Here is a 21,782-nt window from a genome sequence, read left to right as displayed (position 1 = left end):
TTTTAAATTCCCTCTCTTCCTCCTTTGGACATTAAACACACACACACACACACACACACACACACACACACCCCGAAAAAAAAAAAAAACCCAAAAACTTTCTTGGCTCCCAAACCTCTGGAATATTATACAGGGTTTTCCAGATTGGAAAAACCAAAGTAAGTTTTTTTTTTTTAAAGCTATTTATTTATTTATCTATTTTAATTTTGGCTTTTGTTTTACCAAAGTTGTTTTTTTTTTTTTTTTTTTTTGCGGGCTCATGGCCTTAGCTGCATGGTGTGGGCTCTCTAAGAGTCTCCATTCTTCCCAGTTTCCTCCCCATCCTTCCAGTTGCTGCCGGGGCTGTGAGTGTTTTTGGAGTGCTGGGGCCGGGGTGCCGTTGGGAACATCCAATATGGCAAGCTGGAGATGATGAGGGCTGCGTGATGGGACTCCGGCTGTAAGAAGAACCGTCTTCCCGTGTGGTTCTCCGATAGCTCGTTTACCGGGATGTGGCTGAAAATAGGGAGGGACCAGAAGAGACCCCTGAAGACCGGAATCCGTGTCACCTTAGGAAAGAAACACTCAGAACTAACTCAAGACCCGTTTACTCGCTGTTTACACATAGTCTTAGCCAGCCAGACTAGCTGGTTTCTCATGCTATAGCTGATTACAGGCAGCTAATTAGAAGTGGCCCCATGCTGATGGCTGGCAGAGAGACTCCCACAGGAGGAAGAGTGACAGCTCCCAGCCCAGGGGTGAAAAATGCCAAGCAACAGATGCGAACGCTCAGAACCCTCCGTGATGGGGAGGGGGGGGGAGGCAGTGAGGCACTGTACGGGCTGTACCTGCCCCTGTGTGACATGAAGCTGACGATGAAGACGTTGAAGGATCAAGAAGCAGTTCCTTTGATCTGCCAAGTGTCAGTTGTCCAGGAAAGGCCAGGCAGTTTGGCTTTTTTAGTGGTGTTTTCAGCCACCTGAGCAACCCCAGGCTGGTGTGCAGCGAGGCCAGCTACATGCTCCCCGAGGGCCTGCCTTCCCCAGCCAAGCTTTCCCGGGAGGCCTGCCCTTTACTCTCACAAGGCTGCTGCTGGTCAGATCCACTCTGGGAACAGCCTCAGCCAAGCTGTACCTTGCTGGTGGGTCTGGAAGTGGGGAGGCTTCCGGAACCCACCGTGGTCTCCATTGTAACGTTCTTTGCTGGTGTGCATTTAGGGTGAACAAGGGGTTCCAGGTGTGTCAGGAGATACTGGATTCCAAGGAGACAAGGTAATTGCAGCGGATTCTCCCCTCCCCCGCCCTGCTCTTCTCTGGTCCAGGCTTCCTTCTCAGGCTCCCTGATGGGCCAGGACCCCCCTGTAAGATGGCTTCCTTTCACATAACCCTGTCTTTTCCAGCCTCAGTCCCCCATCACCATCTCTTCCCTGGCCTTGACAACAGCCTCCTGACTTATTGTCAGGCCCCCCCGCCCCTTCTCTCCCCGTCTGTCTTCCTCACTGCCACAAAGCTCTTCTCTGTGCTCGCAAACCATCCTTGGCTCCCTACTCGCCCCAGCACCCAGGGTCCCAGTGAGCGAGCCCCTCGGACCCATTCCTGCCCCTCGCCCTTACAGCCCCGTACTCCACCGAAGGGCCCTCTGCCCCACACACTGCTGCCTTGCCTGGCACACCATGCCCTCAGCCTCTGCACGGCCCCATTCTTCAGAACCCTGCTCAGATGCCATTTCCTCCACCTGCTTGGACAGTGGCCACTTCCCTCTCCGCATGCCCTGAGCAGCCTGTCCGTCCGTCATCTGTGGCTGCACCTGGTTGAGGGCGACTTGGGCTCAGCCCTGTGCCAGACAGCCAGCTCCCTAAGGATATTGCCCCAGACTGCCCTGGCAGAGCTCAGCTCAGAGTCCTGCACAGAACAGTGAACATTTAGGACATGTTTGAGTAAGTGAGTGAGTAACCGGCCTTACTGACTGGTGGATGAACCGAGGCAGCTTGCCGAGGCTGGCTCCTCTTTGCCGGTGTCCGGCACCATGTGGCCACATCTGGACCTCGCCCAGCCAGTCGACAAGGCCCAGATGTTGGCCCGCTCTCCCTCTTCCTCTTCCCTCCCTCCTGTCTGGCCTGTCCTGACCCAGCCTCGGTGTCTCCGAAGTGCGAGCCATGCGGGCCTGGCTGCTTCCCCTGCTGGGCCCCTGTCTCCAGAGTTCCTCAGGCATAAGGGGCACTGCAGTGCTCGCTTGGAGCCCCCCGGGGTCCCAGGTTCCAGGACGACTTGCTGAAGACAGGGCCTGCTGTGTCACCTTTGCATCCCTGAGGCCCCGCCCACAGGGGTGCCCCCCTGGAGCTTGCAGGCAGGGAAAGTGAGGGGGGAGCTCATCTCCCCCAAAGGTGGGTGTTCTCTAGCTGCAGGTGGGCAAGGGTGACTGAGCAGCTGTTCACCTGGCCATTTCTGTTCCTTACTAACCCCAGCCTGCTCTTGGTCTTTTCCAGGGGAGCCAGGGATTGCCAGGGTTCCCAGGTGCACGGGGGAAGCCGGGGCCTCTGGTAAGTACCTTTGGCTCTGACACCCCTAAACCTCACACTCTCCAGTCATGAAATGTGGCCAGGGACACGGTCACATCCTGGACCGCATTTCCTCCTGCAGCTGCCCTGGTTGCCAAGCAGAGCAGGACAGGAATGAGATTCACCCATTTTACAGAGGAGGACACTGAGGCCCAGCGGGGCAGGAACTCACCCAGTCTCAGAGATAGGCCTCAGTCACTGTCAGAGTTCTGGGGAGAATCAGAATCTGGGGCTCCCAAAGCCTTGAAAACAGCAGTAGCATTAATAACGTGTATTTCTTGAGTGTGACTATGTATCGGATCCTTGCCATACCATACTTCTTTGAAGGCTGCCAACCACCCCAAGGGCTAGAGGAGTATTATCCCTCCCATCTTACAGATGGAGAAACTGGGCTTCTACAAGATGAAGTGTGTTGCCCAAGGATCCCATGGCTGTAAATATAGGAGGCGGGGTTTGAACAGTAGCTCCTGGTTATCTAGGGAGATCTCATGCATATGCTCCTGAGCTTTTCCAGCCATCCACAGCCAGGGGTCTAATACAAAGGATGGTGGAAGGTGGGCCCTCACTTACCCCTGCCTCCCCTGCCATCTCTTCTCTTCCCCAGGGCAAAGTTGGAGACAAGGGATCCCTTGGGTTTCCTGGGCCTCCGGGACCTGAGGTATGTGAGGCCATATTTCTGCATCTGGATATAATTGGGACTGGGTATTATCCTTGGGAAACCGAGATCCAGAGACTGGGGGAAGGGGGTACTTACCTGAGGCCATGCAGCAAATGAGAGATGGGGCTGAGAATAAAAATTCCAAGATCAGAGATCTTTCATTTTCTGCCTCTGTGCCCCTGGTGGCTTTCAATGACAGTGGGACAGAAGCTGGCTTTGGAGACCCTCCCTAGCTTTGGGGTCACCTTTATAGTTTCCAGAAGAAACATCAGGAAAGCCCTCTGAACTCGGGCCTGCACCCTTGACAGGAGCTCCTGTTTCTCTAGCCTGAGCCCTGGAAATTTTCCAAACACCCAACTCCCCATGGAAAAAGTTCAGGGCTCAGGGTTCCGAGGAATGGGGAGCAAGAGACAAACATGAAAATTCTGGTATTTGAATGGAGAATGAGAAATCATGAAGTATGATTTAGCATTTAGTGTAACTTGCCTGAGAGGTTCTGATGCACATGAGAGTTAGGCACAGGTCTGTGCCTCTCAGTTAGCATTCACACTTCACATAGATACAATGGCGTGAGGCAGCCGGTTGAGCTCTTCCCTCCCCGCCCGCCAACAGGGGGGACCATCTCTGGAGAATGGGGTGGTCCTGCCAGGGCTGCCGTCTGCCCAGGATCCTCAGCACCCAGGCTCTCTGGGGGTCTAGGCCAACCCCAGCCAGTCCCCATTGTGTACACACACACACACACACACACACACCTCCCCGTCTTCCACAAGGTCTCAGAGACAAAAGTCTCACTCTGCCGGGTTCTCCAGACCCTTCCAAAGATCACTCCTGGTATCACCCAGATAGATGAGGGATCGTTTCCTGCAAGGTCCAAGTTCTGACTTCCCACTGTGTTGACTTTGGCCGTGACACAGTCCTATCTTTAGACGAATGAAGTTGGCCCCTCTTCCATGGCCTCGATTCCTTCCCCTGGCCGCTGCGGAAGACTTTTCTAACAGTCCAGGTTTCCCGGCTGTCTGGCCACTGAGGGTAGGACCCATGCTGCCTCCCATTTATTTATTAGGCACCACCTCGTGTCAGTGGGCTGTGTAGTAGCTCTGGGATGAGAACATGTTGAAACGCCGCCAGAACCGTGTGAGGGACGTAGTACCGCCACCGTGTTACAGATAAGGAAACTGAGTCACGGAGCAGTGAAGTGACTTCCTGGGGGGGGGGGTCACTGCTGCTTGTAGCAAATAAGTTCTCTCCTGGGTCCCTGGACAGATCCAGGGTCTGCCTCTCCCACTTTTGTGTTCTCTTTGGATTGGCTAACTCCGTGTCCAGAAGATGGTTCTGCTCAGCTGACGACAGAAGCTGAAGAGCATGTCAGCACCTTCCTGGGTCTCTGTGCCTTCTGAGAACATGCCCAGTGTGAGGGGCAGGGCCGTGTGGCTCCTGCTCTGCGTCCTTTTGGATGTAGATTTTTATTGAGCACTTACCAGGTGCCAGCTGCTGAACTAAGCACTTTGCTTGCAATATTCCCTTCAAGCCTCAGAACAGCCCTGTAAGGTGATGTTGTGGTCACCATTTTGCAGATGAGCACGCCAAGGCCCAGAGATGCTCAGGAACCTCCCCAGGGTCACACAGTGCATCAGTCACAGAATAAGACTTTGAGCCTCTTGATTTGAGGAAAAAGATGTGGTAGCATTGGCTTTCTGTGTTAGCTTAAAATTCAGACCCATTCTTGCTTTTGCTAGTAAGAAGGGTGAGAGGATGTTTGAGCTGGAATTTAATGGGAGTCACCAAAAGATCAGAGAGGAAGGAAAAAAGCCACTTATGGAAGGGACATGGGAGGAGGCATTTTGGTCTCAGGGATTCATATATGAAGATTTTGGTTTCTAGTTGTCAGGAAAGTAAGAGAGCAGTGGGGCTGCCCTAAAAGTGACTGTTGTGCTAGGATGAATTAACAGAGGTATTACACCTACAACAAGGAAGGGGATGTTCCCATGCTGGCCTCTGCTGGTCTGGTCACACCCAGAGAAGGACCGGCATCCTAGTGATTGCCAACAACGGAAGCTGACCGTCTGGAGGTGGCAAGACTGAGGGGCCCTGGGCCCCAGAGTAGAAGCCATTCAAGGGACAGCAAAGGGCAGGCCTCTGGGGAGGGGAAAACTGGTCTCCAAATTGTGCAAAGACTACTGTGGAAAGGACTCCCACCCCTGTGCTTTGTGCGGTCGTACGGGGCGGTACGATGTTGTCAAGGGGAAAGGGAGGGGGTTCTGTTCCATGTCAGGAAGAAGCCTCCACTGCACGGCCAGCCATCGGGAACAGGCTTGATCTGGGAGCAGTGAGCCCTCCTTGGTGTTGTGGGGCAGAGTCCAACACACCCAGCCAGGATGCAGGGAGCATTTCAGCTTTTGAGAGGAGGAGCTGAGCTTAATTAGACCAGCATTTTGCAAGCCCTTCATTTTTTTTTTTTTTTAAGATTTCAATTATTTATTTGACAGAGAGAGGGAGAGCACAAGCAGGGGGAGTGGCAGGAAGAGGGAGAGGAGGAAGCAGGCTCCCCGCTGCACAGGGGGAGCCTGCTGCAGGACTCGATCCCAGGACCCCGGGATCACGACCTGAGCCGAAGGCAGTGGCCTAACCAACTGAGCCACCCAGGTCCCTGCAAGCCCTTCAAAGTTGTAGCAAACCCAGCACATCCTCATATCTGCAGGATCACTGCAATCAGAGGCTGCCATTTCTTGGAGCAGAGGAGGGCTGGCTTTGGGGCTCCGGCGGCCACAGGCCCAGGACGTGGGAAATTCTGGGTTGCACAACCTTGTGTGTATCATGCGCTTGTTGCAGCGTTGAGTATTTTCTTGCATTATCTCATTTAATGTTCTCAGCAACTCTCTGAGCTGTTACCAAGATCCCTGTTCTAGAACAGAGGACTGAAGGGTCCAAGTGGTTAACGGACCTGCCCGGGGTCCCATCCCACGCAGGAAGGTCTCCCTCCAAGACTGACACTCTTAGCATTTCCCTTCACCCATGGGTGACCCTGCTCTCTGCTTCCCCTCAGGGATTCCCCGGAGACATTGGCCCCCCTGGGGACAACGGCCCAGAAGGCACGAAGGTGAGTCCCTGCCCAGGGTCGCTGTAGTCAAAGCTCCCTGCTTTGCAGAAACCACAGGCCTCTGGGGCTGGCTGCCTGGCTTGGAATTGTTGGGGGTCTTGCCAGCCTCTGATGGACGTGGAGGTGCCGCCTCTGAGACCTCTTTCTGTTCCCTTCTCACCAGGGTAAGCCTGGAGCTCGAGGCCTGCCGGGACCCCGTGGGCAGCTGGGGCCCGAGGTGAGACCGTCTGGCCCTGTCCCCTGCCTGTCCTCTGCCTGTCCCCTGCAGCCCCGCCTGCTCCATCCGGGGTCCTAGAGGCCTCCACTGGGGGCCCAGGGCCCTTCAGCCCGGACGCCAGCCCTGGGCTGCCCCAGGCTCACCCTTCTGCTCATCCTTTACGGCCCTACCTCATCCTCTGGCCTGGCCTGGCTGGCAGGTGACTTTCTGCCTTCGCTGCCTCCCCATCGCCCAGGGTTTTTCTCTCTGGAGGCCATTGCCACTGCCCCTGCCCATAGCACTGTTTCCCAGGGTGTGGGTGTGGGAGAGTAGAAGGTGAAGCCCTGAGACTCGGGGTGAAGACACTGTGTTGGGTCCCCTGGTTAGTGGATTCACATGTCTGCTTGAGCCCAAAGCCCATGACAAAGACCCTGTGCTACTAAGTCTGTGCTCCTGGGAGCTGCCCGGGGGGCATCCCAGAGAAAGACATGACTTGCAGAGCCAGTAAGTGGCAGAGTGGAGATTTGCTTATTTTCTCATTCACGCTGGAGGGGATTGAGAAGTTCTCTGTGGGAGGGCCTGTTGAGCACCCCACGGGCTGGCCCTGGATTTTGCCTATGCCTAAGGCCCCCCACCACCCCCTCAGGCTCAGGCCCCAAGGCCCCCGTGACACACAGACAGCCCCGGCTGAGGGCACAGGAGGCCCGGACTCACCACAACCACAGGCAGGCATCCAGCTGACATGGATCTCTTTGCAGGCTGGTTCTGGGTCTGGCGGGGGCCCAGTGCTGGCTCTGCGAGCAGCCACGTGGGGCTGCTTTCCTGGAAGCTGGGTTGGGGGGTAGCCTCTGGGTTAGGCCTGGCACGCCATAGGGGCCAGTTTGGAGGCTGCCCTGGCCTGCGGGAGGACCCAGAGTGGGAAGGGAGGGGCGAGGAGGGAGAGACGGCGCCAGCCGTGTGCCTCTGTCTACACCCACATTACCACCCGAGAGCCTGCCACTTGCTCACACCCCCATTGATTCATTCATCCATCCCTGCATTCATCCACTACTCCGTCTCCTCCTTCTCTCATGCCCCTTGGCCCCACCTGCACTCACCACACATCCATGAGGCACTGTACGCCCATCCTGAATGATGTTTGTGACAGAGTAGGGGATGGGGCCTCATCACTGTCCTCTAGGAGCTCCACTTAGGCTAGTCGTCATACGTTAGGATGGTCCTCTTCGCTTGGCACCATTTTACAGATGGGGACACTGAGGCACAGGGAGGTTAAGGTCTGCCACTGAATCAGTGGTGGAGCTCAGAATAGAGCTCATATCTCTGAGCGGCAGCTGAGGCTCTGTACCCACAGCGTATGATGAGGTTTGACTTTCTGCCCAGCCCTGCCATGAACCCTGGGCCTGTCACATTCAGATGACACTGGGAGCGCCCTTCATGTGGAAGTCCCTGTGTGGCCTGGGTGGGAGCCCGGGGGTGGCGGCGGGGTGGGGGTGGGGGGGACCAGGCGTACCATTTCTTTTGGTCCAGGAGAGCTCTCCCCTGGCCACCTCTTTCCCTCCTTACAGGTCAAGTTCTCCAACACCCTCACTGGATTAATTTCTCCTTTCTCCTCTCTTGTGTCTCCCAACTCTAGGGAGATGAGGGACCCATGGGACCACCTGGGGCCCCCGGCTTAGAGGTGAGTGTCACCGGCTCCCGGGGAGGTGGCATTTGTCATTCCTGAGCCCACTGTGTGCAGATAGGCAACACCCAGGTGGCGCTCTGCCAAGAAGTCATCAGCAGGAGCCTTGGGCCAGCCAGAGAAGGGACTAGAACAGACGCAAAGGACAGAGACAAGAGTCGGGAAACCAACCAGCTGTGCTTGCCCAGCTGCCATGTGCTGGGGTTTGCATCCGCTTCCATGCATTTAACTCTCCATGAGAGTTCCATTGCTGGTCTTAGTTTCACCCACGGCCATCAGGCTCAAAGACCAAGGGGTTTAGCCCAGTGTCCCACAGCCCAGACCCTCACCTTGTGCCCTCCCCGCTGCTCTGCTCCAAGTGGCCTTCCACAAGGCCCACGCCAGGGAGGGCATAAACCAGCAGTGCACAAATATTTTGGTCTTGGGGCCTGTTTATCCTCTTAAAAAAAAAAAAAATGATTGTGGACTCAAAATGCTTTTCTTTGTATGGGTTCCCTCTATGGATACTAATAATTAAAAGTGAAAACTTTTAAATGTATTTATTAATTCATTTGAAATAACAATAAGCCCATTTCATGTTCACAAAAATAATAGTTTTACAACAAAACAACACAAAACAACCAACTGGCTATATTTTCCAAAGCAAAATAATCTAATGAAAAGAATGGCATTGTTTTACTGTTCTTGCAAATCTCTAATGTCTGGTTTAATAGAAGTCAGCTGGATTCTCCCATCTGCTTCTGCATTCAGTCTGTTGACGATACCACATGTCATGTAGCCTCTGGAAAACTCCGCATACACTCATGAGAATGAGAGAGACACAGGCAAACAGCATCTTAGCGTTATTGGGAACCTAGTCCTGACATCATGCATCCCTGAGAGGGCCCCAGGCACCACAGGGGTCCCCAGGCCACCTTTTGAAAACCACGGGCATAAACTTTCCATTCCCCCTGGACCCTGTATCTTCTGTCCAGTTCCTTTCGCTTCCTCATTCCTTGAAAGCAGGTTTCAACATCTCCATTTACAAACAGGAGGGGGAGACTTCCCTGAGGTCACACAGATGCAGACCCCTGCCTACCCCCCACCCCTGCATCTCCAGACCGGCTGGCAACCTGGGGCCCTCCAAGCTCTGCATCCTTTACCCACTGGGGCATTGCAGCCCTCCCCTAGGCCAGGGCTGGGACCTCAGCAACGCTGCCCCCCTACCCCCTGCCTAGCTCCCCTCACTCACCTCTCTCTGTTGCAGGGCCAACCTGGCAAGAAGGGGTTTCCTGGCCGGCCCGGCCCAGATGGCATGAAGGTGAGGGGACCCGGAAATGACTGGGCTTGAGGGTTGGGGGGGGGGTTGTGTGTGGAACACCTGGGAAAGAGCGAGTAACTGAGGGCCCCAGGAAGAACCCCGATCCCAGGGGCAGTTGTGGAAAGGGGGATCAATAGTCCCCATTTATCACAACATATTGGTAACAGAGAGGAAAAAATGAACAAGAACCTCAATGTCCAACAAGTAATGGGATGCAATGCAGCCACCAAAGGTGGTGTAGTGGAAGAGTTTACAAGACAGGAGAATGCCTGTGTGGGTGGAGGTGGCGGTGTGGCGGTAGTAGGAAGCAGGTTCCAGATGGAGGGTTACAGGACAAACCTGTTGCGGGGGCCTGTTGCACCACGGTCCTGCATGCTCAGAGCAGGGGCTGCAGTGTGGATGGGGCCTCTCTCCGGGTGGTGGGAGTAGAGGCCATTTCCGTTTTCTTTTGTGGGCCTCTAGCTTTTCCCCACGATGTACAGTCAATACGTATTACATTTGGTAACAGTATTTTTTGTTTTTTAACTTATCAAAAGAGAACTGGCCTGGGTAGGAGAGTGATGGTCCTCAGCACGTGGGCAGCCTCGCTTAGTGGCTTTCCAAGGACTCCTCTTGCGGGTTGGATTTTCCAAGCCGTGCTGGACAGAGTGTGTTGGGCCACGTTTACAGCTGGGCAGACACACGAGGGTGAGGGCAGAGCCAGGGTAGCCCAGGACATCCACGTCCCCCTCCACTCAGCAGACATGGCCCATGTGTCTGTCTGTCTGGCCCCTCTGGGTCTCCTGAGCATGAGGTCTAGGGGAGGTGCTGGAGGGAAGGATGAGGCTCGGACCCTGATTGTGGTGAGCCACGTCCATTTGTGAGCCAAGCTCCTGGCTAGTTTGACTAGTTTAGCCCTTGTCCTGCCCCCTGAGGTCTCGGTCTTACTCCCTCAGATCCCAGCTGGGTTTCTGTGGTGAGAGCGGTGACATAGTCTGGGTGGATTTATCCCACGGGGCTGCTTGCCTCTCTCCAGCTCACGCTGTGGGGAGACCAGGGCGGCTGTGGCTGCCTAAGGAACAGGAGCTACCCTGGCATGGGATAAAGCTGGCAGATAAGGCTATACAAGAGGCCACCAAGCGTGAGGGCTGGAAATAGCCTATGAGACAAATGAGTCTGATTTCCCTTATTTATAGCTGGGGAAGCTGAGCCCAGAGCAGAGACAGGGCTCAGCAGTCATGTTGTAAGCCAGTGGCAGAGGTCTGGTGGGCTAGGGTCTAGGCTCTAAGTGCCCTGACTCCCTGGCTCCCTGATCTTCCTGTGGTGGGGCAGCCTGATCCAGGAGGAATGGGGATTTCAGTCAGTCAGACCAAAGTTCCAATTCTAGCCCTGCCTCTAGCTTGCTGTGTAGCCTTGAGCAGACCACCTTGCCTCTCTGAGCTTTAGTTACCACCTCCACAAAATGCGATGGGTTGATGAACAGCCCAAACGAGATACAGACCGGAAGGTACCAAGTCATCTGCCAAGGGCCACTCAGAGGGAATGCGTGGCTAGGGCCATGTCTGGGGTCAGAAGTTCTGTCCAAGTGTCTCATCATTTCTGCCATTTGTTTGGGGTCTACAAGGCCAGACTCTGGAGTTGAGGTTCCTGTCCTTCCCTACTGGTGGGGACGAAGGCCAGTCACCTGAAGGTGTTCCCTGGGGGGGGCCTAGACTACCATCACCCATCCCAAGTGAGCCTCCTCCTTTCTTTGCAGGGAGAGCCAGGAGACCCTGGACGGCCAGGACCCGTGGGTGAGCAGGTAAGTCAATACTAGTCTCTGAACACAATGACTCTTTACTGAGCACTTACTCTGTGCCAAGCCCTTTGGTAAAAGTCTCTGCACGCATCCCCCTTTCATTTCCGCGCTAGCTCCTAGGGTCAGTTAGCTCGTCTCCCCGCTTCATTGAGATGGTCACTGACTCTCAGGTAGGTGAAGTCACTAAATGAGAAAGCTATGAATCATAGTCCCATGGCCTGGCTCTGTGGATGTTTTTGGAGCATTTGCCCAAAGGGGTGACATGACTTTTCTCCCAGAACATTACAACTGGAAGATGCTTCAAGAATTACCAGCTGTGCTCCATCTACAGATAGGGAAGCTGAAGACCAGAGAAATATAGCCACCTGCCAGGGGCTTTTGGTCCAGGCTACTCTAACTTACAAGGAAAGCAAAATTCAAACCAGTGGCTCCGGCTAGTTGGGAAGTCAGGCCAAGGTCTGAAGAGGAGAGGAGGTTGCAAGTCGTTGTTAAAAAGGAGGTTTGAGAATCATGACCTTCATTATTGAGGCCCAGGGCCCTCAGTGCTACCGAGAAACAGCTGTGAGTGCTGGGGGGGTGCAGACAGCCTGGCACCACCTGAAACCTTAACCTCTGGGCTTGGAGGTCAGGTTGAAAGGTAGCAATCTCCTCCCCTCCCTTAATGAAGCCCCCTGAACCCTGCAAGGGGCTGCCTCGTCCCAGAGACCAAGAAGAATCTGCTTCGGCTGAGAAACGCCATCAATGGCGTGAGAGTCGCGCACGACGGGCTTCCTCACCAGGCCTGCAACATCTGTTGGGGGGAAGAAAGGAATTAAAGCAGGGGGTGGACTGGATTTTTGAAACCTTTCCAGTGTCATTCGAGCGCATTCTGTGGGAAGCCCAGGAGTTTGGAAGGGCTGTCACGGCCTGGATATATTTCCTGATTGGAAAAAAAGGCCATGCGATCAGCAAATTTAATTTCATAGTTAGGCTGGTGGTAAGGGCCCTCGGGAAATAGATCCTCAGAATCCTAAAATGTCGGGACATGAAGGGTCCTTGCAAAGCACTCTGTCCCAGGGTCCTAACCTTTTCTGTACCTTGGACCCTTTGGGAGGCTGGGGAAGCCCACGGACCCCTTCTCAGAATAGAGTTTTAAATGCATAAAATGCACAATGAAAGATTAGAGAGGAAATCAATTCAATTGAAATACAATTATGAAAGTATGTTGAATGTGATCTACTCATAGATAGGCTTCTTTATTAATTCATTAAATAATGAGATCCGGCAGCAGGTCTAATAACCTCACTTTTGAAGCAGTGACAAGCCTTAGTGACACATTTTGAAATCTCCTTGACAATGACTCTAAAGTGACATGTAACTAGGACAGTAACAGGTACTGTGGGTTTGTCGCCTACACTCAGATTTGAGGGAAATGCTAAATTTTAATTAGAGATCCGTGAAAATAAAAGTGATTTTTTTTTTCCCTCCTCCAGTTCAGGGAGGCCCTGAGTTCTATCCATGGGGCTTTCCAGAAGCCCCAGTTTAGGACCCCTGGATCCTTGCCCACATTGGCAATCTGATTAACAAGGATGACTAAGTAAGGTAGTGGCAAAGCTGGGGCCAGGAGAAGCGGACAGCTGGCCCGGGGCCACCCCAGGCCCGCCTGGTCGGCAGAGCCCCCCAGCCAGCTGCCTGGCTAGCTGGGGCCACAGCTGGAAAGAAAGGCCTGTCTGAACAGTGAGGCAGAACCTGAGCCCCGTGGCTGCCAACAGGCACACAGGGATGCCACGCCAGCTATGCCCTTGGCTCCCTCCCTGTGTGGGAAGTGGCAGGCGTCTCTTGTTCACGGCAGAATCAGAGGGTCCCCAGGAAAGGTTATAAGGTCCTCCCTAGGATGACAGTATCAACTCCACTGATTGGACCCCCATTAAGTTACCAGGCTCTGGTGCCTGCCTGCCCGCCCTTCCCTCAGCAACCCCAGGGTGGTAGTTAGGTCACTTGACAAGATCTCCTGAACAGCAACACAAGTGTCAGAGCCAAGGTTGAACACTTGGTGCTGCTGGATTCCCAAGATCTGCCTTGGAGGGACTGGAAAATCCTTTGACCTCCTGAGCCCTTGCCATTTTGTAACAGCTAGTGAGAGCGCAGGGGGCTTGCCAGCAGGCCCTGTCCTAGGTGCTGGGGACACAGAGATGCTCACAGGCTCGGGCCTTGCCTGGAAGAAGCTCCCTCTAGCCAGGGAGAGGCCAGGCGTGCAAACATTTACCCCGAGATGCCTGTTCTCACAGAGGACCCACAGCTGTCTTGTTCCCAGTTGCACTTCCAGTGCCTCACAGAATGGCATATGAGGGAAGAGAAGGAAGGAGGGAGAAGAGCAGGCATAAGCAAACAACAGCCCTTTATCTGTAGACAGCGTGAGGACCAGGGCCGACCCCTTCCCAAAATCAGACCCTGCCTGTGCAGGACCCGTTGTAGGTGACAGAGCTGCCTCCTCCCCCGTGTCCTCGTGCTGGCTTGAGAGAAGCCAGCTGTGCGCGCAGCGGTCAGAGCTGCTTCTCCCCCCACCCCCCAGCCAGGTGGAAGCCCTGGGCCTCCGGGGCTGGCTTCCCGGCCAGCCTCATCTCCATCCGCAGGACGGGCCTTCCAGGATCTTCTGGGACAGTGCCCCATGGGTGTCCTGGGAGCCGGGGTGGGGAAATGGGGCACTTGCTGTATGGCCCTTATTCATTAGGATCCTGTTTGGCTTCTTGTTTGAGGTTTATGACCCGCCTGCCTTCCAGGACCCAACAACTCATAAATTTAAAGTAGCTATGAAATTTCTGTTTCTCTGGGCCAGTCGGCCGGGGGCCTCTTAACAGAGCCGTTTTTATTCCCATTGCTTTGCATCCTCTAAATGTCTGAGTGCTCCCCTGTGGGGCGCTCGGGCCTCTGTCTTAACCCTATGCCCTTTTAAAATAAATTAGAACGGGACGGGAGGGAGCTAACATTTATTGAGTGCCTACATGAGCCATGCATTATCTTCAAGACTCAGAACAACCCCAGGGAGATAGGGAGAGACCTTTCTCGAAAGCGCCGCCCTTTGCAGATGATGAGGCTCGGAGGGGCTCTGTGACTTGCCCGGGGTCTACAAACCTAAAGACTGAATGATGATGCCAGAAAAAGTGTCCGGTGCGGGGCTTGGCACTCAGTAAGTGCCAGCTTTTGTTATTAATATTGCTGTCACCTTGAAGATGCTCTAATTGTTTTTTAAAGTAGGTTGTTGCAAAAGTCAAATACTTGGTTATTGTCTGTGGCTTACTGGCCGTGACCTCATACCTTGTACCTCACTCCTCTTACCTCATACTTCAACCCTGAAGGGTCTCTGAGCTCAGGGAACCAGGACCTCCACGGTGCGGTGATGGGGTGGGTGTGCCGGGGGACCTGTGCCCTGCTCACGGCCACACACTGAGGAGGCCCCGGGGTGGAGGGACAGGTGCATGGGCCTTGGAGCCACAGCAGCAAGACACACACGGTCGTGGCCTGAGCTGCCACTTTAAAACGGTCTCTGAGACCCACAGAGCTAAGCCTTTGGAAATGGGCACCATGTTTTCACCCTAGTTGATGGACAGGTCGGCCCGCTTCACTGCCTGAGCATACAGCTTGCAACCTCTGACCTGTGTCCCCTCAGCTTCGAGGTCTCATTCCTTTCTGGACCCAGTTGAGGGACAAGGAGCAGATCGCATGGGACAGATCCACTCCTCTCTCAGTCTTTCCCGATTTTCCCGGAAACTCTCCCAAAGCCACTGTTGCACCTGTGAACTGCACAAGACCCCCTCTGCTCCGATCTTCCTTAGCCCGGAAGAGCGGGGGGCCTGGAAGGAGGGGCTCATCCAGACCGGTTGGCCTCGCCGCACGGGTGCGTGCGTGCGTGCGTGCGTGCGTGCGTGCCTTGTTGGGCCCAGCGAGGCCGGCAGCCGCCTCCAGGCCGTTCGACCTCGCTGCGCGGGTGCGTGCGTGCGTGCGTGCGTGCGTGCGTGCCTCGTCGGGGCCAGCTAGGCCGGCAGCCGCCTGGAAGAGCCCCTGGAACACAGAGGCAAGCTATCACCCAGTGGAGTTAAAAAGAGCAGCGGGAGCCACAGTGTGAGTGTGTGTGTGTGCGCGCCCTTCAGAAAGGAGAGGAAGCCTTTCACAAGACGGTATAAAGGCCTCCACTTTCCACGTTTGAATCAAGTCTTTTTGGCGGAGGCTGTTACACTGTTTCCATCCTGGTGAGCCCGTTTGTTTCTCTCTTTGAAGCAGTCCCAGAGCCCTGAGAGATGGGGACAGATTTCTAACAGGCAGGGCTCTTCCCAGCACAGCTTAAGGGCCATCCCTGCTCCCCCCCCAACACACACACACACACAGCCCGCCCCCCCAAACGTGGCCGCCTCCCAGCCTGCTTCTGGCGCGGGAAGAATGTGTGGCGCTCCCAGGGATGCTGGCAGCAGCCCCACCGCTTGGCTCCGAGATCAGAACCATCTGGTGGAGTGAGGGAAGTCAGGACAGTGCCTGGAGAGAGGCGGCCCTCCTCCGTGGCACCCCAGGCCTGCCGGATTACAAGGCACGGGGCGGGAGGCGTGGGGCAGGAGGCGTAGGCCAGGGGCTCCAGGGACGGGGAGATGCAGGCGCCTTGCCTTTGAAACTCAGCACATCCCCGAATTCACGCGGCTTCCTCTTTTCTCTTGCCGTTTGTGCATGTTTCTTCTAGGGACTTCTGGGATTCATTGGTCTGGTCGGGGAGCCAGGGATCGTGGGAGAAAAGGTAAGTTAGGTTGAGGAGAATCTATCAGCAAATAGAACTTGTGGTGGAGATTTTAAGAAGATGAAGGGGCCAGGTGCCCTGGAGATTTCAGCCTTCTTTCTCCTGGCTTCTTGCTTCCCTAGCATTCCAGACCCTCACAGTGCCATGGTCCCCTTTCCCAGCATCCCCTGGGGCTCCACCCTGCCCTCCCGTCAGCACCACCACGTGCAGTCAGACTCCTGTGTGACAACCAGCTCACGCACGTGGCGTGGGCCCTCTTGTCTGTGCACTGGAACCTCACAGGGGTGGGCGACAGAAGGGAGCTAAAGAGCCATCTTTTTTAAATGGGCACAGTTCCTTAGGCTGTCTTGGGACTCCCCCAGCAGCTCTGTTTCACAGACCTCATCGCATTGGAGAGGTGAGTTAATTCAGGTCACCCAGGTAGGAAGTGGCAGAGCTGGGATGTGAATCAGGTTCAGTGCCCGAGGCCACATTTCACCCTGCTAAACCACCCTGCCCCATGTTAGCTCCCGGACCAGAAGCCCCCCGTGGCTTCCAGTTTCCCACCATGGGCCCTGGAGGGGCCCTGCTTTCCTTTTAGGGGCTTATCTGATCAGCAAGCTGGCCTTCTGGGGAGCCAATATTATGCCCACTGGATAAACAGGGAAACTGAGGGCCAGAGAGAGGAAGCCTCTGCACTAATCCAGCCCCACCTTCCTTTCCAGGCTCTTCCTGTGCCTTCTCATCACTCCACATCCCAAACCCTTCCTTCTCCTCCCCCTCCACCTTCCCTATTTTCTTCTCTTCCTCTTCTCTTTTTAACTTTTTATTTGAAGTAATTATACAGTCACAAGATGTTGCAAAAAACAGTACAGAAAGGTCCCGTGTACCCTTCACCCTGTGGCCGCCGATGGTCACATCTTGCATAACTATAGTGCAATATCAAACCAACTCTGGCCTTCTTTATTGCTCAAATGTTCCATGTCCCTCCCCCCCGCCCTGGCCAGGTGTACCCCCCTCCTCCCACCCCTCTTCCCTCTGTGCCTAGATGAGTTATCCTTCAGCTCTCTCGGGTCAAGCAGGCCTTCCCAACCACTCCTCTGCACCCGGGTGGGTCAGATCCCCTGCTGAAGGGCCTTGGCACCGAGACCTATGCCCTCACTGCGCTTACTCGTTTGCATCTGTGCTGGTGACTTGTGTCTGTGGATACAAAACACAGGGCCTCACAAAAACAGAGGCAGGATTCAAATCCAGACCCCCTTCCTCCAGCCGTCTCTGTCTTCTGCACCCACCATCTCTGCCCTGGTCGATCTGGATTCATCAAGAGGAAAAGAGTTGCGTCTCACATGCTCCAGCATCTCATCTCTGTTTGGGCAGTGGGTGGAGAGAGCGAGAGTGCCTTCTTTTGCCATCTCCACCTCCACAAGCCCAGCCCAGGGGATGCCAGGCCCAATGAGGACCACGTGACGTGGGCCAGCATCAAAGGGGACAATGTCATTAGTACATCCCTGATCAGGACCATCCTTGCCTGAGGGCAGCCCACTGCGGGGCATGCCACAGTAGATGCTGAGGCCTCCCAGGGCTTACTGGGTTCCTGGCTTCTGTGGAGTGAAATCCCAGCACCCCTTCCCCTGACCACCCTGGGTGATGTGACTGTAGACTTTGGACAAGTCCCTACCCCTCCCTCTTTGGCCTCTGGAAGGCCTCTGGACCCGCCCCCCACGGAGCCACCCCACAGCCATGACCTCCCTGCCTTGCTGTCTCTATCACAGGGTGACAGGGGCATGATGGGACCCCCAGGCGCACCCGGACCCAAGGGATCAATGGTAAGGAGCAAGTGTGTGCCACTTGCCCTCCCTCCTGTCACAGGGCTGGTGACAGCTCTGCTCTCCTCTGCCTGCTCCCGTATACCCCAGGCATTCAGGAAGACGGGCTCCTTCTCCCTCCAAGAGGCCTGGTGGCTGCCCTTGTGGCACTAAGCTGGGGCCGTGGGGCCAGGGACAAGCCAGCCAAGGCGGAAGGAGGAAGAGCCACCTGCTTCAGCTGATTCCTTCTCTCTCATCTCTTTCTTGGTAGGGTCATCCTGGAACTCCTGGTGCTGTGGGGACCCCCGGAGAACCTGGACCCCCGGTAAGCCAAGCCCTTGAGCTCAAACCCACTGTCCAGTAATAGTGAGGAGTCCAGGTCTCAGAGTCAGACAAACATGGGCTTGAATCCCAGCTCTGTATTGCCAGGAAAGATCATTGAACTTCTCAGCACCTAAGTTTTGCTCATCTGAAACACAGAGAACATAATCGCGGTCATGACAGCATAATCCCGTGGGTCAGATGAACCCAGGCAGCTCATGTTCATTGCACAGTGATGTTCCTGGCACAGGAGCACCGTTTCTTTTTTTTTTTTTTTTGTAATTAAAAATCTTTTAATGACCATATTAACATTGGCAGAAAGAAACGGGAAATTAATTTTAACAGTGTTTTTTATTTAACTCAATATAGTAAAATTGTTTACATTTTGATTTGCAATATAAAAATAACTAATGAACATCTAATATCCTTTTTTTAGTATGAAGTCCTCAAAATAAAATATGTGTCTTAATTCCGACTAGCTATATTTCAAGGGTTTAATAGCCTCATGTGGTAAGTGGGTACCATATTGGATGGTGTAGACTTAAAAACTGATGGAGTGCTTATTGCTTCTCAGAGTTCTGGCTTTGGTCTGACTTCTGTAGACCTTTCTGAGGTTAAGGGCATCTTGCTCCACCTGCCTCTTCTTCCCAGAAACTCCCTAGAGTCCCAGTTTGCCTTCCTCTCTCCTTAGAGCTGCTGTCACCCACTCAATGCCTCTCTTCCTGTTCCTCTTGAAGCCAGCTGTGGATGAGACCCAGTCCTTCTCTCTGCCTTCCCCCCATCTCCCTAATTCGGGGCCAGAAGTGCCTTCCACATTGGGCTTTCCTGTCAATATCATGCAAACACAGGAGATAAAATAACAAATGTGGGGAAAATACAACATTAAGGAACAGCTTCAAAATCCTTCAATTCTTTCCCTGTGTAATGCCTGACTTTTCACTGAGATGGAAGCTGGAAGCTCTAGCTGCTCTTTTTCCCTCTGTGGTGTGGCACAGGAGCATCTTGGTCAAGGCGCCATCGTTGCTTTGTTCATTCACTCGGGACATACCCTGTCATGTGTGCCTGGAGCCGCTCCAGGAGCCGGGGGTGCAGCCATCAGCAGGGCAGAAAACTCCCACTGCCCTTTAGGAGCTTCTATTCTGGCATTTGGGGGTGAGACAACCCAATATATAAGTGACACCTGCTCTGGAGGAAGTGTAGGGGAGACGATGGGAAATGCTGGGGACACGGGGGCTGAGCACAGGGGTGAGGACACAGAGGTCCTGGACTTCTTGTGATATCTGAGGAACCAGGGAGATTCCTGAGGGTCTCAAGGCAGGGAGGGGTGGGAGAGGCAGGGTAGCTGGGCTGGGGGGATCCCATCTACTTTCCCGAGGGTGATATTGGGGGCAGGGAGGGGTGGCTCTCATCCTGAGCCCTCGCAGCTTCTTCTCCCTCTGTCTCTGCCAATGGAGGATGGAGCCCAGGAGGGGCTCTCACTTCAGCCAAGGCTTGGGCTCAGGGCTGGGAACCTCCTCTGGGGAGGTGGAGAGGTGGGCTTCAGGCAGGTGGAAAGGGTATGGAGGAAGGGACTAGCCCAGGCAGGATCCCAGGGCAGGACTAGGGAACAATGAGTTTGGGCTGCCCGGGTCCCTCCAAAGGCCAGACTGAGAGACTCCCTGGAGTCTGATGGGATGAGGGAGGAAATGGGAACCTTGGAGGGTCTGAATCCAAGGGAAGCATGCACATACCAGTTCTCTGTGCCAATGAGGGAAGCAAAGCCAGCTCAGTTCCCAAACTTTTCTGTGCACCGGCTGTGTACTGGGCCTATGCTCAGCCCTGAAGATGCAGGAATGATAAGAATCACACCTGCTGGGGCGCCTGGGTAGTTCAGTCGGTTAAGCGTCTGCCTTCGGCTCAGGTCATGATCTCAGGGTCCTGGGATTGAGCCCCACATTGGGCACCCTGCTCAGTGGGGAGTCTGCTTCTCGCTCTTCCTCTCTCTCTCTGCCCCTCTCCCCCTGTTCAGGGTCTCTCTCTCCTGTCTGTCTCAAATAAAATCTTAAAAAGAAAAGAAAATACATCTGCTTTTAAGATCCTGTCTAGTGGGAGTGCCAAGTATAAACATCTTCTCACTCATTAACAGAATTTTACCGAGCACCTGCTATGTGCCAGGCAGTGCTAGGCGCTGAGGAGGGATATGGAGGGACTAGCCAGGGATGAGAAGCCTGGACACTAGTAACCATCATCCCAAGACAGAGGTGCTGAGCAGCAGGTGGCTCTGTCTGTCCCCTCTAATCCTTTCGATGAGGTAGAAAAGTCAAAGTACAGAGGTGAGATGAGAGCCAGCACTCCGGGCTCCTGATGGCGTGTTTTCCCCTGTTAATGAGGAGGAGGAGAAGCCACTTCTGGCCCGGGGCTGGAGGGGCTGGTTGGTGGGCCGAGGAGCCCAACCTGTGATCTGAGGTTTCCTAGCCCACCCAGCCTGAAGGCTGCTGTCCCATCCCCCTCCCCAGGGTTCATGGGACCCAAGTTCTAGGGCCCAGCAGATGCTCCTGGAGAGGCAGTGATTGGGGACCATCCGTGTGGGAGGTGCCCAGGCAAGGGTCCATCATCAGACTGTAGCTCTTGGGCCTCTGGACCTCAGCCTCTCAGGGCCTCCGTCTCTCCATTTGTCCAGTGGGAGGAGGAAAGCCTGGAATGGAGTTGCTGGGACAAAATGGAAGGCCAGTGGAAGACAGGAAAACAGTGGGGCTGTCCAAGCCAGCGCATGGAAGGAAGCTCCTGGCCTCCTCTGAATCCCCTACCTCCAGGGCTCCACTGACCTCCTCCCTGCTTTGTGTCCTCGCACGTCCCACTGCTCTGGAGGGTGGCTCAGCCTGAGTGAACTCAGTCACGTGCTGCTTTCAGCCCCCAGGGTTGCCGTTGACCCGCCACTGCTGCAGTATGGGGCTGGTCGCTTGGACCTCTTGGGGATCCTTCTAAGCCAGCCAGCCGCCCTGGTGCTGCTGAGGACGCAGCGTAGCACCAAGGTCCAGAAATCTGACTTCAGAATCAGACACATGTGAGTCAAGTCCTGGCCACTTACCAGCTGGGTGATTGTTGGCAGTATTCGTAGCTTCTCTGCGCCTCCATTTCCCCATCTGCAAGCCAGCATAGAACTCCCTTCATTATGCGATTACTGTGAGAAGTCAATGATATCAGTGTATGATGTCATGCTTAGCACATGGTCTGCGTATACTAAGCATTTAATGACTGGCAGTAGGAATAATTACTGTTTAGTAGTTATGTTAATTCCAGTATTCCTTTAAGACTACTACCATTAAGGTCACATTTCTGATGACACTGTTCACATCTGATGAGCAGTCTCCCACTTTTCCAATCATGTGAACATCCACGTTCTCCTACAGCCCATTGAGGTGAGCTGAGATCGTTATCCTCATGGCCTGGGGGACTGGAGACCAGTCAGACTCCCATCTCTGACCCCCTCCCACACTGAGAGAGCTGAGAGCTACCCTTTACTGAGGACTTTCTGTGTCATTTTGCCTTCCCAGCAACTCCAGGAGCTAGGGATTCTTCTTACCCCATTTCATAGATGAGGAAACTGAGGCCCACAAGTGGAAATCACTTGCCAAGGTCACAGAATTAGGAAGCAACAGAGCCGGGATTTGAACCGGTTCTCTGAGGACGCAGT

General features: G+C 54.5%; 1 protein-coding gene across 14 annotated transcripts in view; it reads left to right on the top strand.

Moving 5' to 3' along the window:
- Positions 1 to 21,782, top strand: part of COL27A1 (collagen type XXVII alpha 1 chain) — a 135,884-nt gene that overhangs the window by 68,410 nt on the left and 45,692 nt on the right. For 12 of the 14 annotated variants that reach the window (XM_073905865.1, XM_073905860.1, XM_073905858.1 and 9 more), the window contains 11 exons: positions 1,197 to 1,250; positions 2,465 to 2,518; positions 3,141 to 3,194; positions 6,238 to 6,291; positions 6,455 to 6,508; positions 8,121 to 8,165; positions 9,415 to 9,468; positions 11,204 to 11,248; positions 15,951 to 16,004; positions 17,756 to 17,809; positions 18,060 to 18,113. In XM_073905865.1, the coding sequence (XP_073761966.1) occupies positions 1,197 to 1,250; positions 2,465 to 2,518; positions 3,141 to 3,194; positions 6,238 to 6,291; positions 6,455 to 6,508; positions 8,121 to 8,165; positions 9,415 to 9,468; positions 11,204 to 11,248; positions 15,951 to 16,004; positions 17,756 to 17,809; positions 18,060 to 18,113 (576 nt within the window). The remainder of the gene's footprint in view (positions 1 to 1,196; positions 1,251 to 2,464; positions 2,519 to 3,140; positions 3,195 to 6,237; positions 6,292 to 6,454; positions 6,509 to 8,120; positions 8,166 to 9,414; positions 9,469 to 11,203; positions 11,249 to 15,950; positions 16,005 to 17,755; positions 17,810 to 18,059; positions 18,114 to 21,782) is intronic. The other 2 variants (XM_073905862.1, XM_073905861.1) reach the window with 2 other exon arrangements.

This window comes from Callorhinus ursinus, unplaced genomic scaffold, assembly GCF_003265705.2.
Source record: "Callorhinus ursinus isolate GAN/ISIS: 27379988/994484 unplaced genomic scaffold, GSC_fseal_2.0 scaffold24, whole genome shotgun sequence".
In the NCBI taxonomy this organism is placed as follows: Eukaryota; Metazoa; Chordata; class Mammalia; order Carnivora; family Otariidae; genus Callorhinus; species Callorhinus ursinus.
This window is presented reverse-complemented; position numbering and strand designations above follow the sequence as displayed.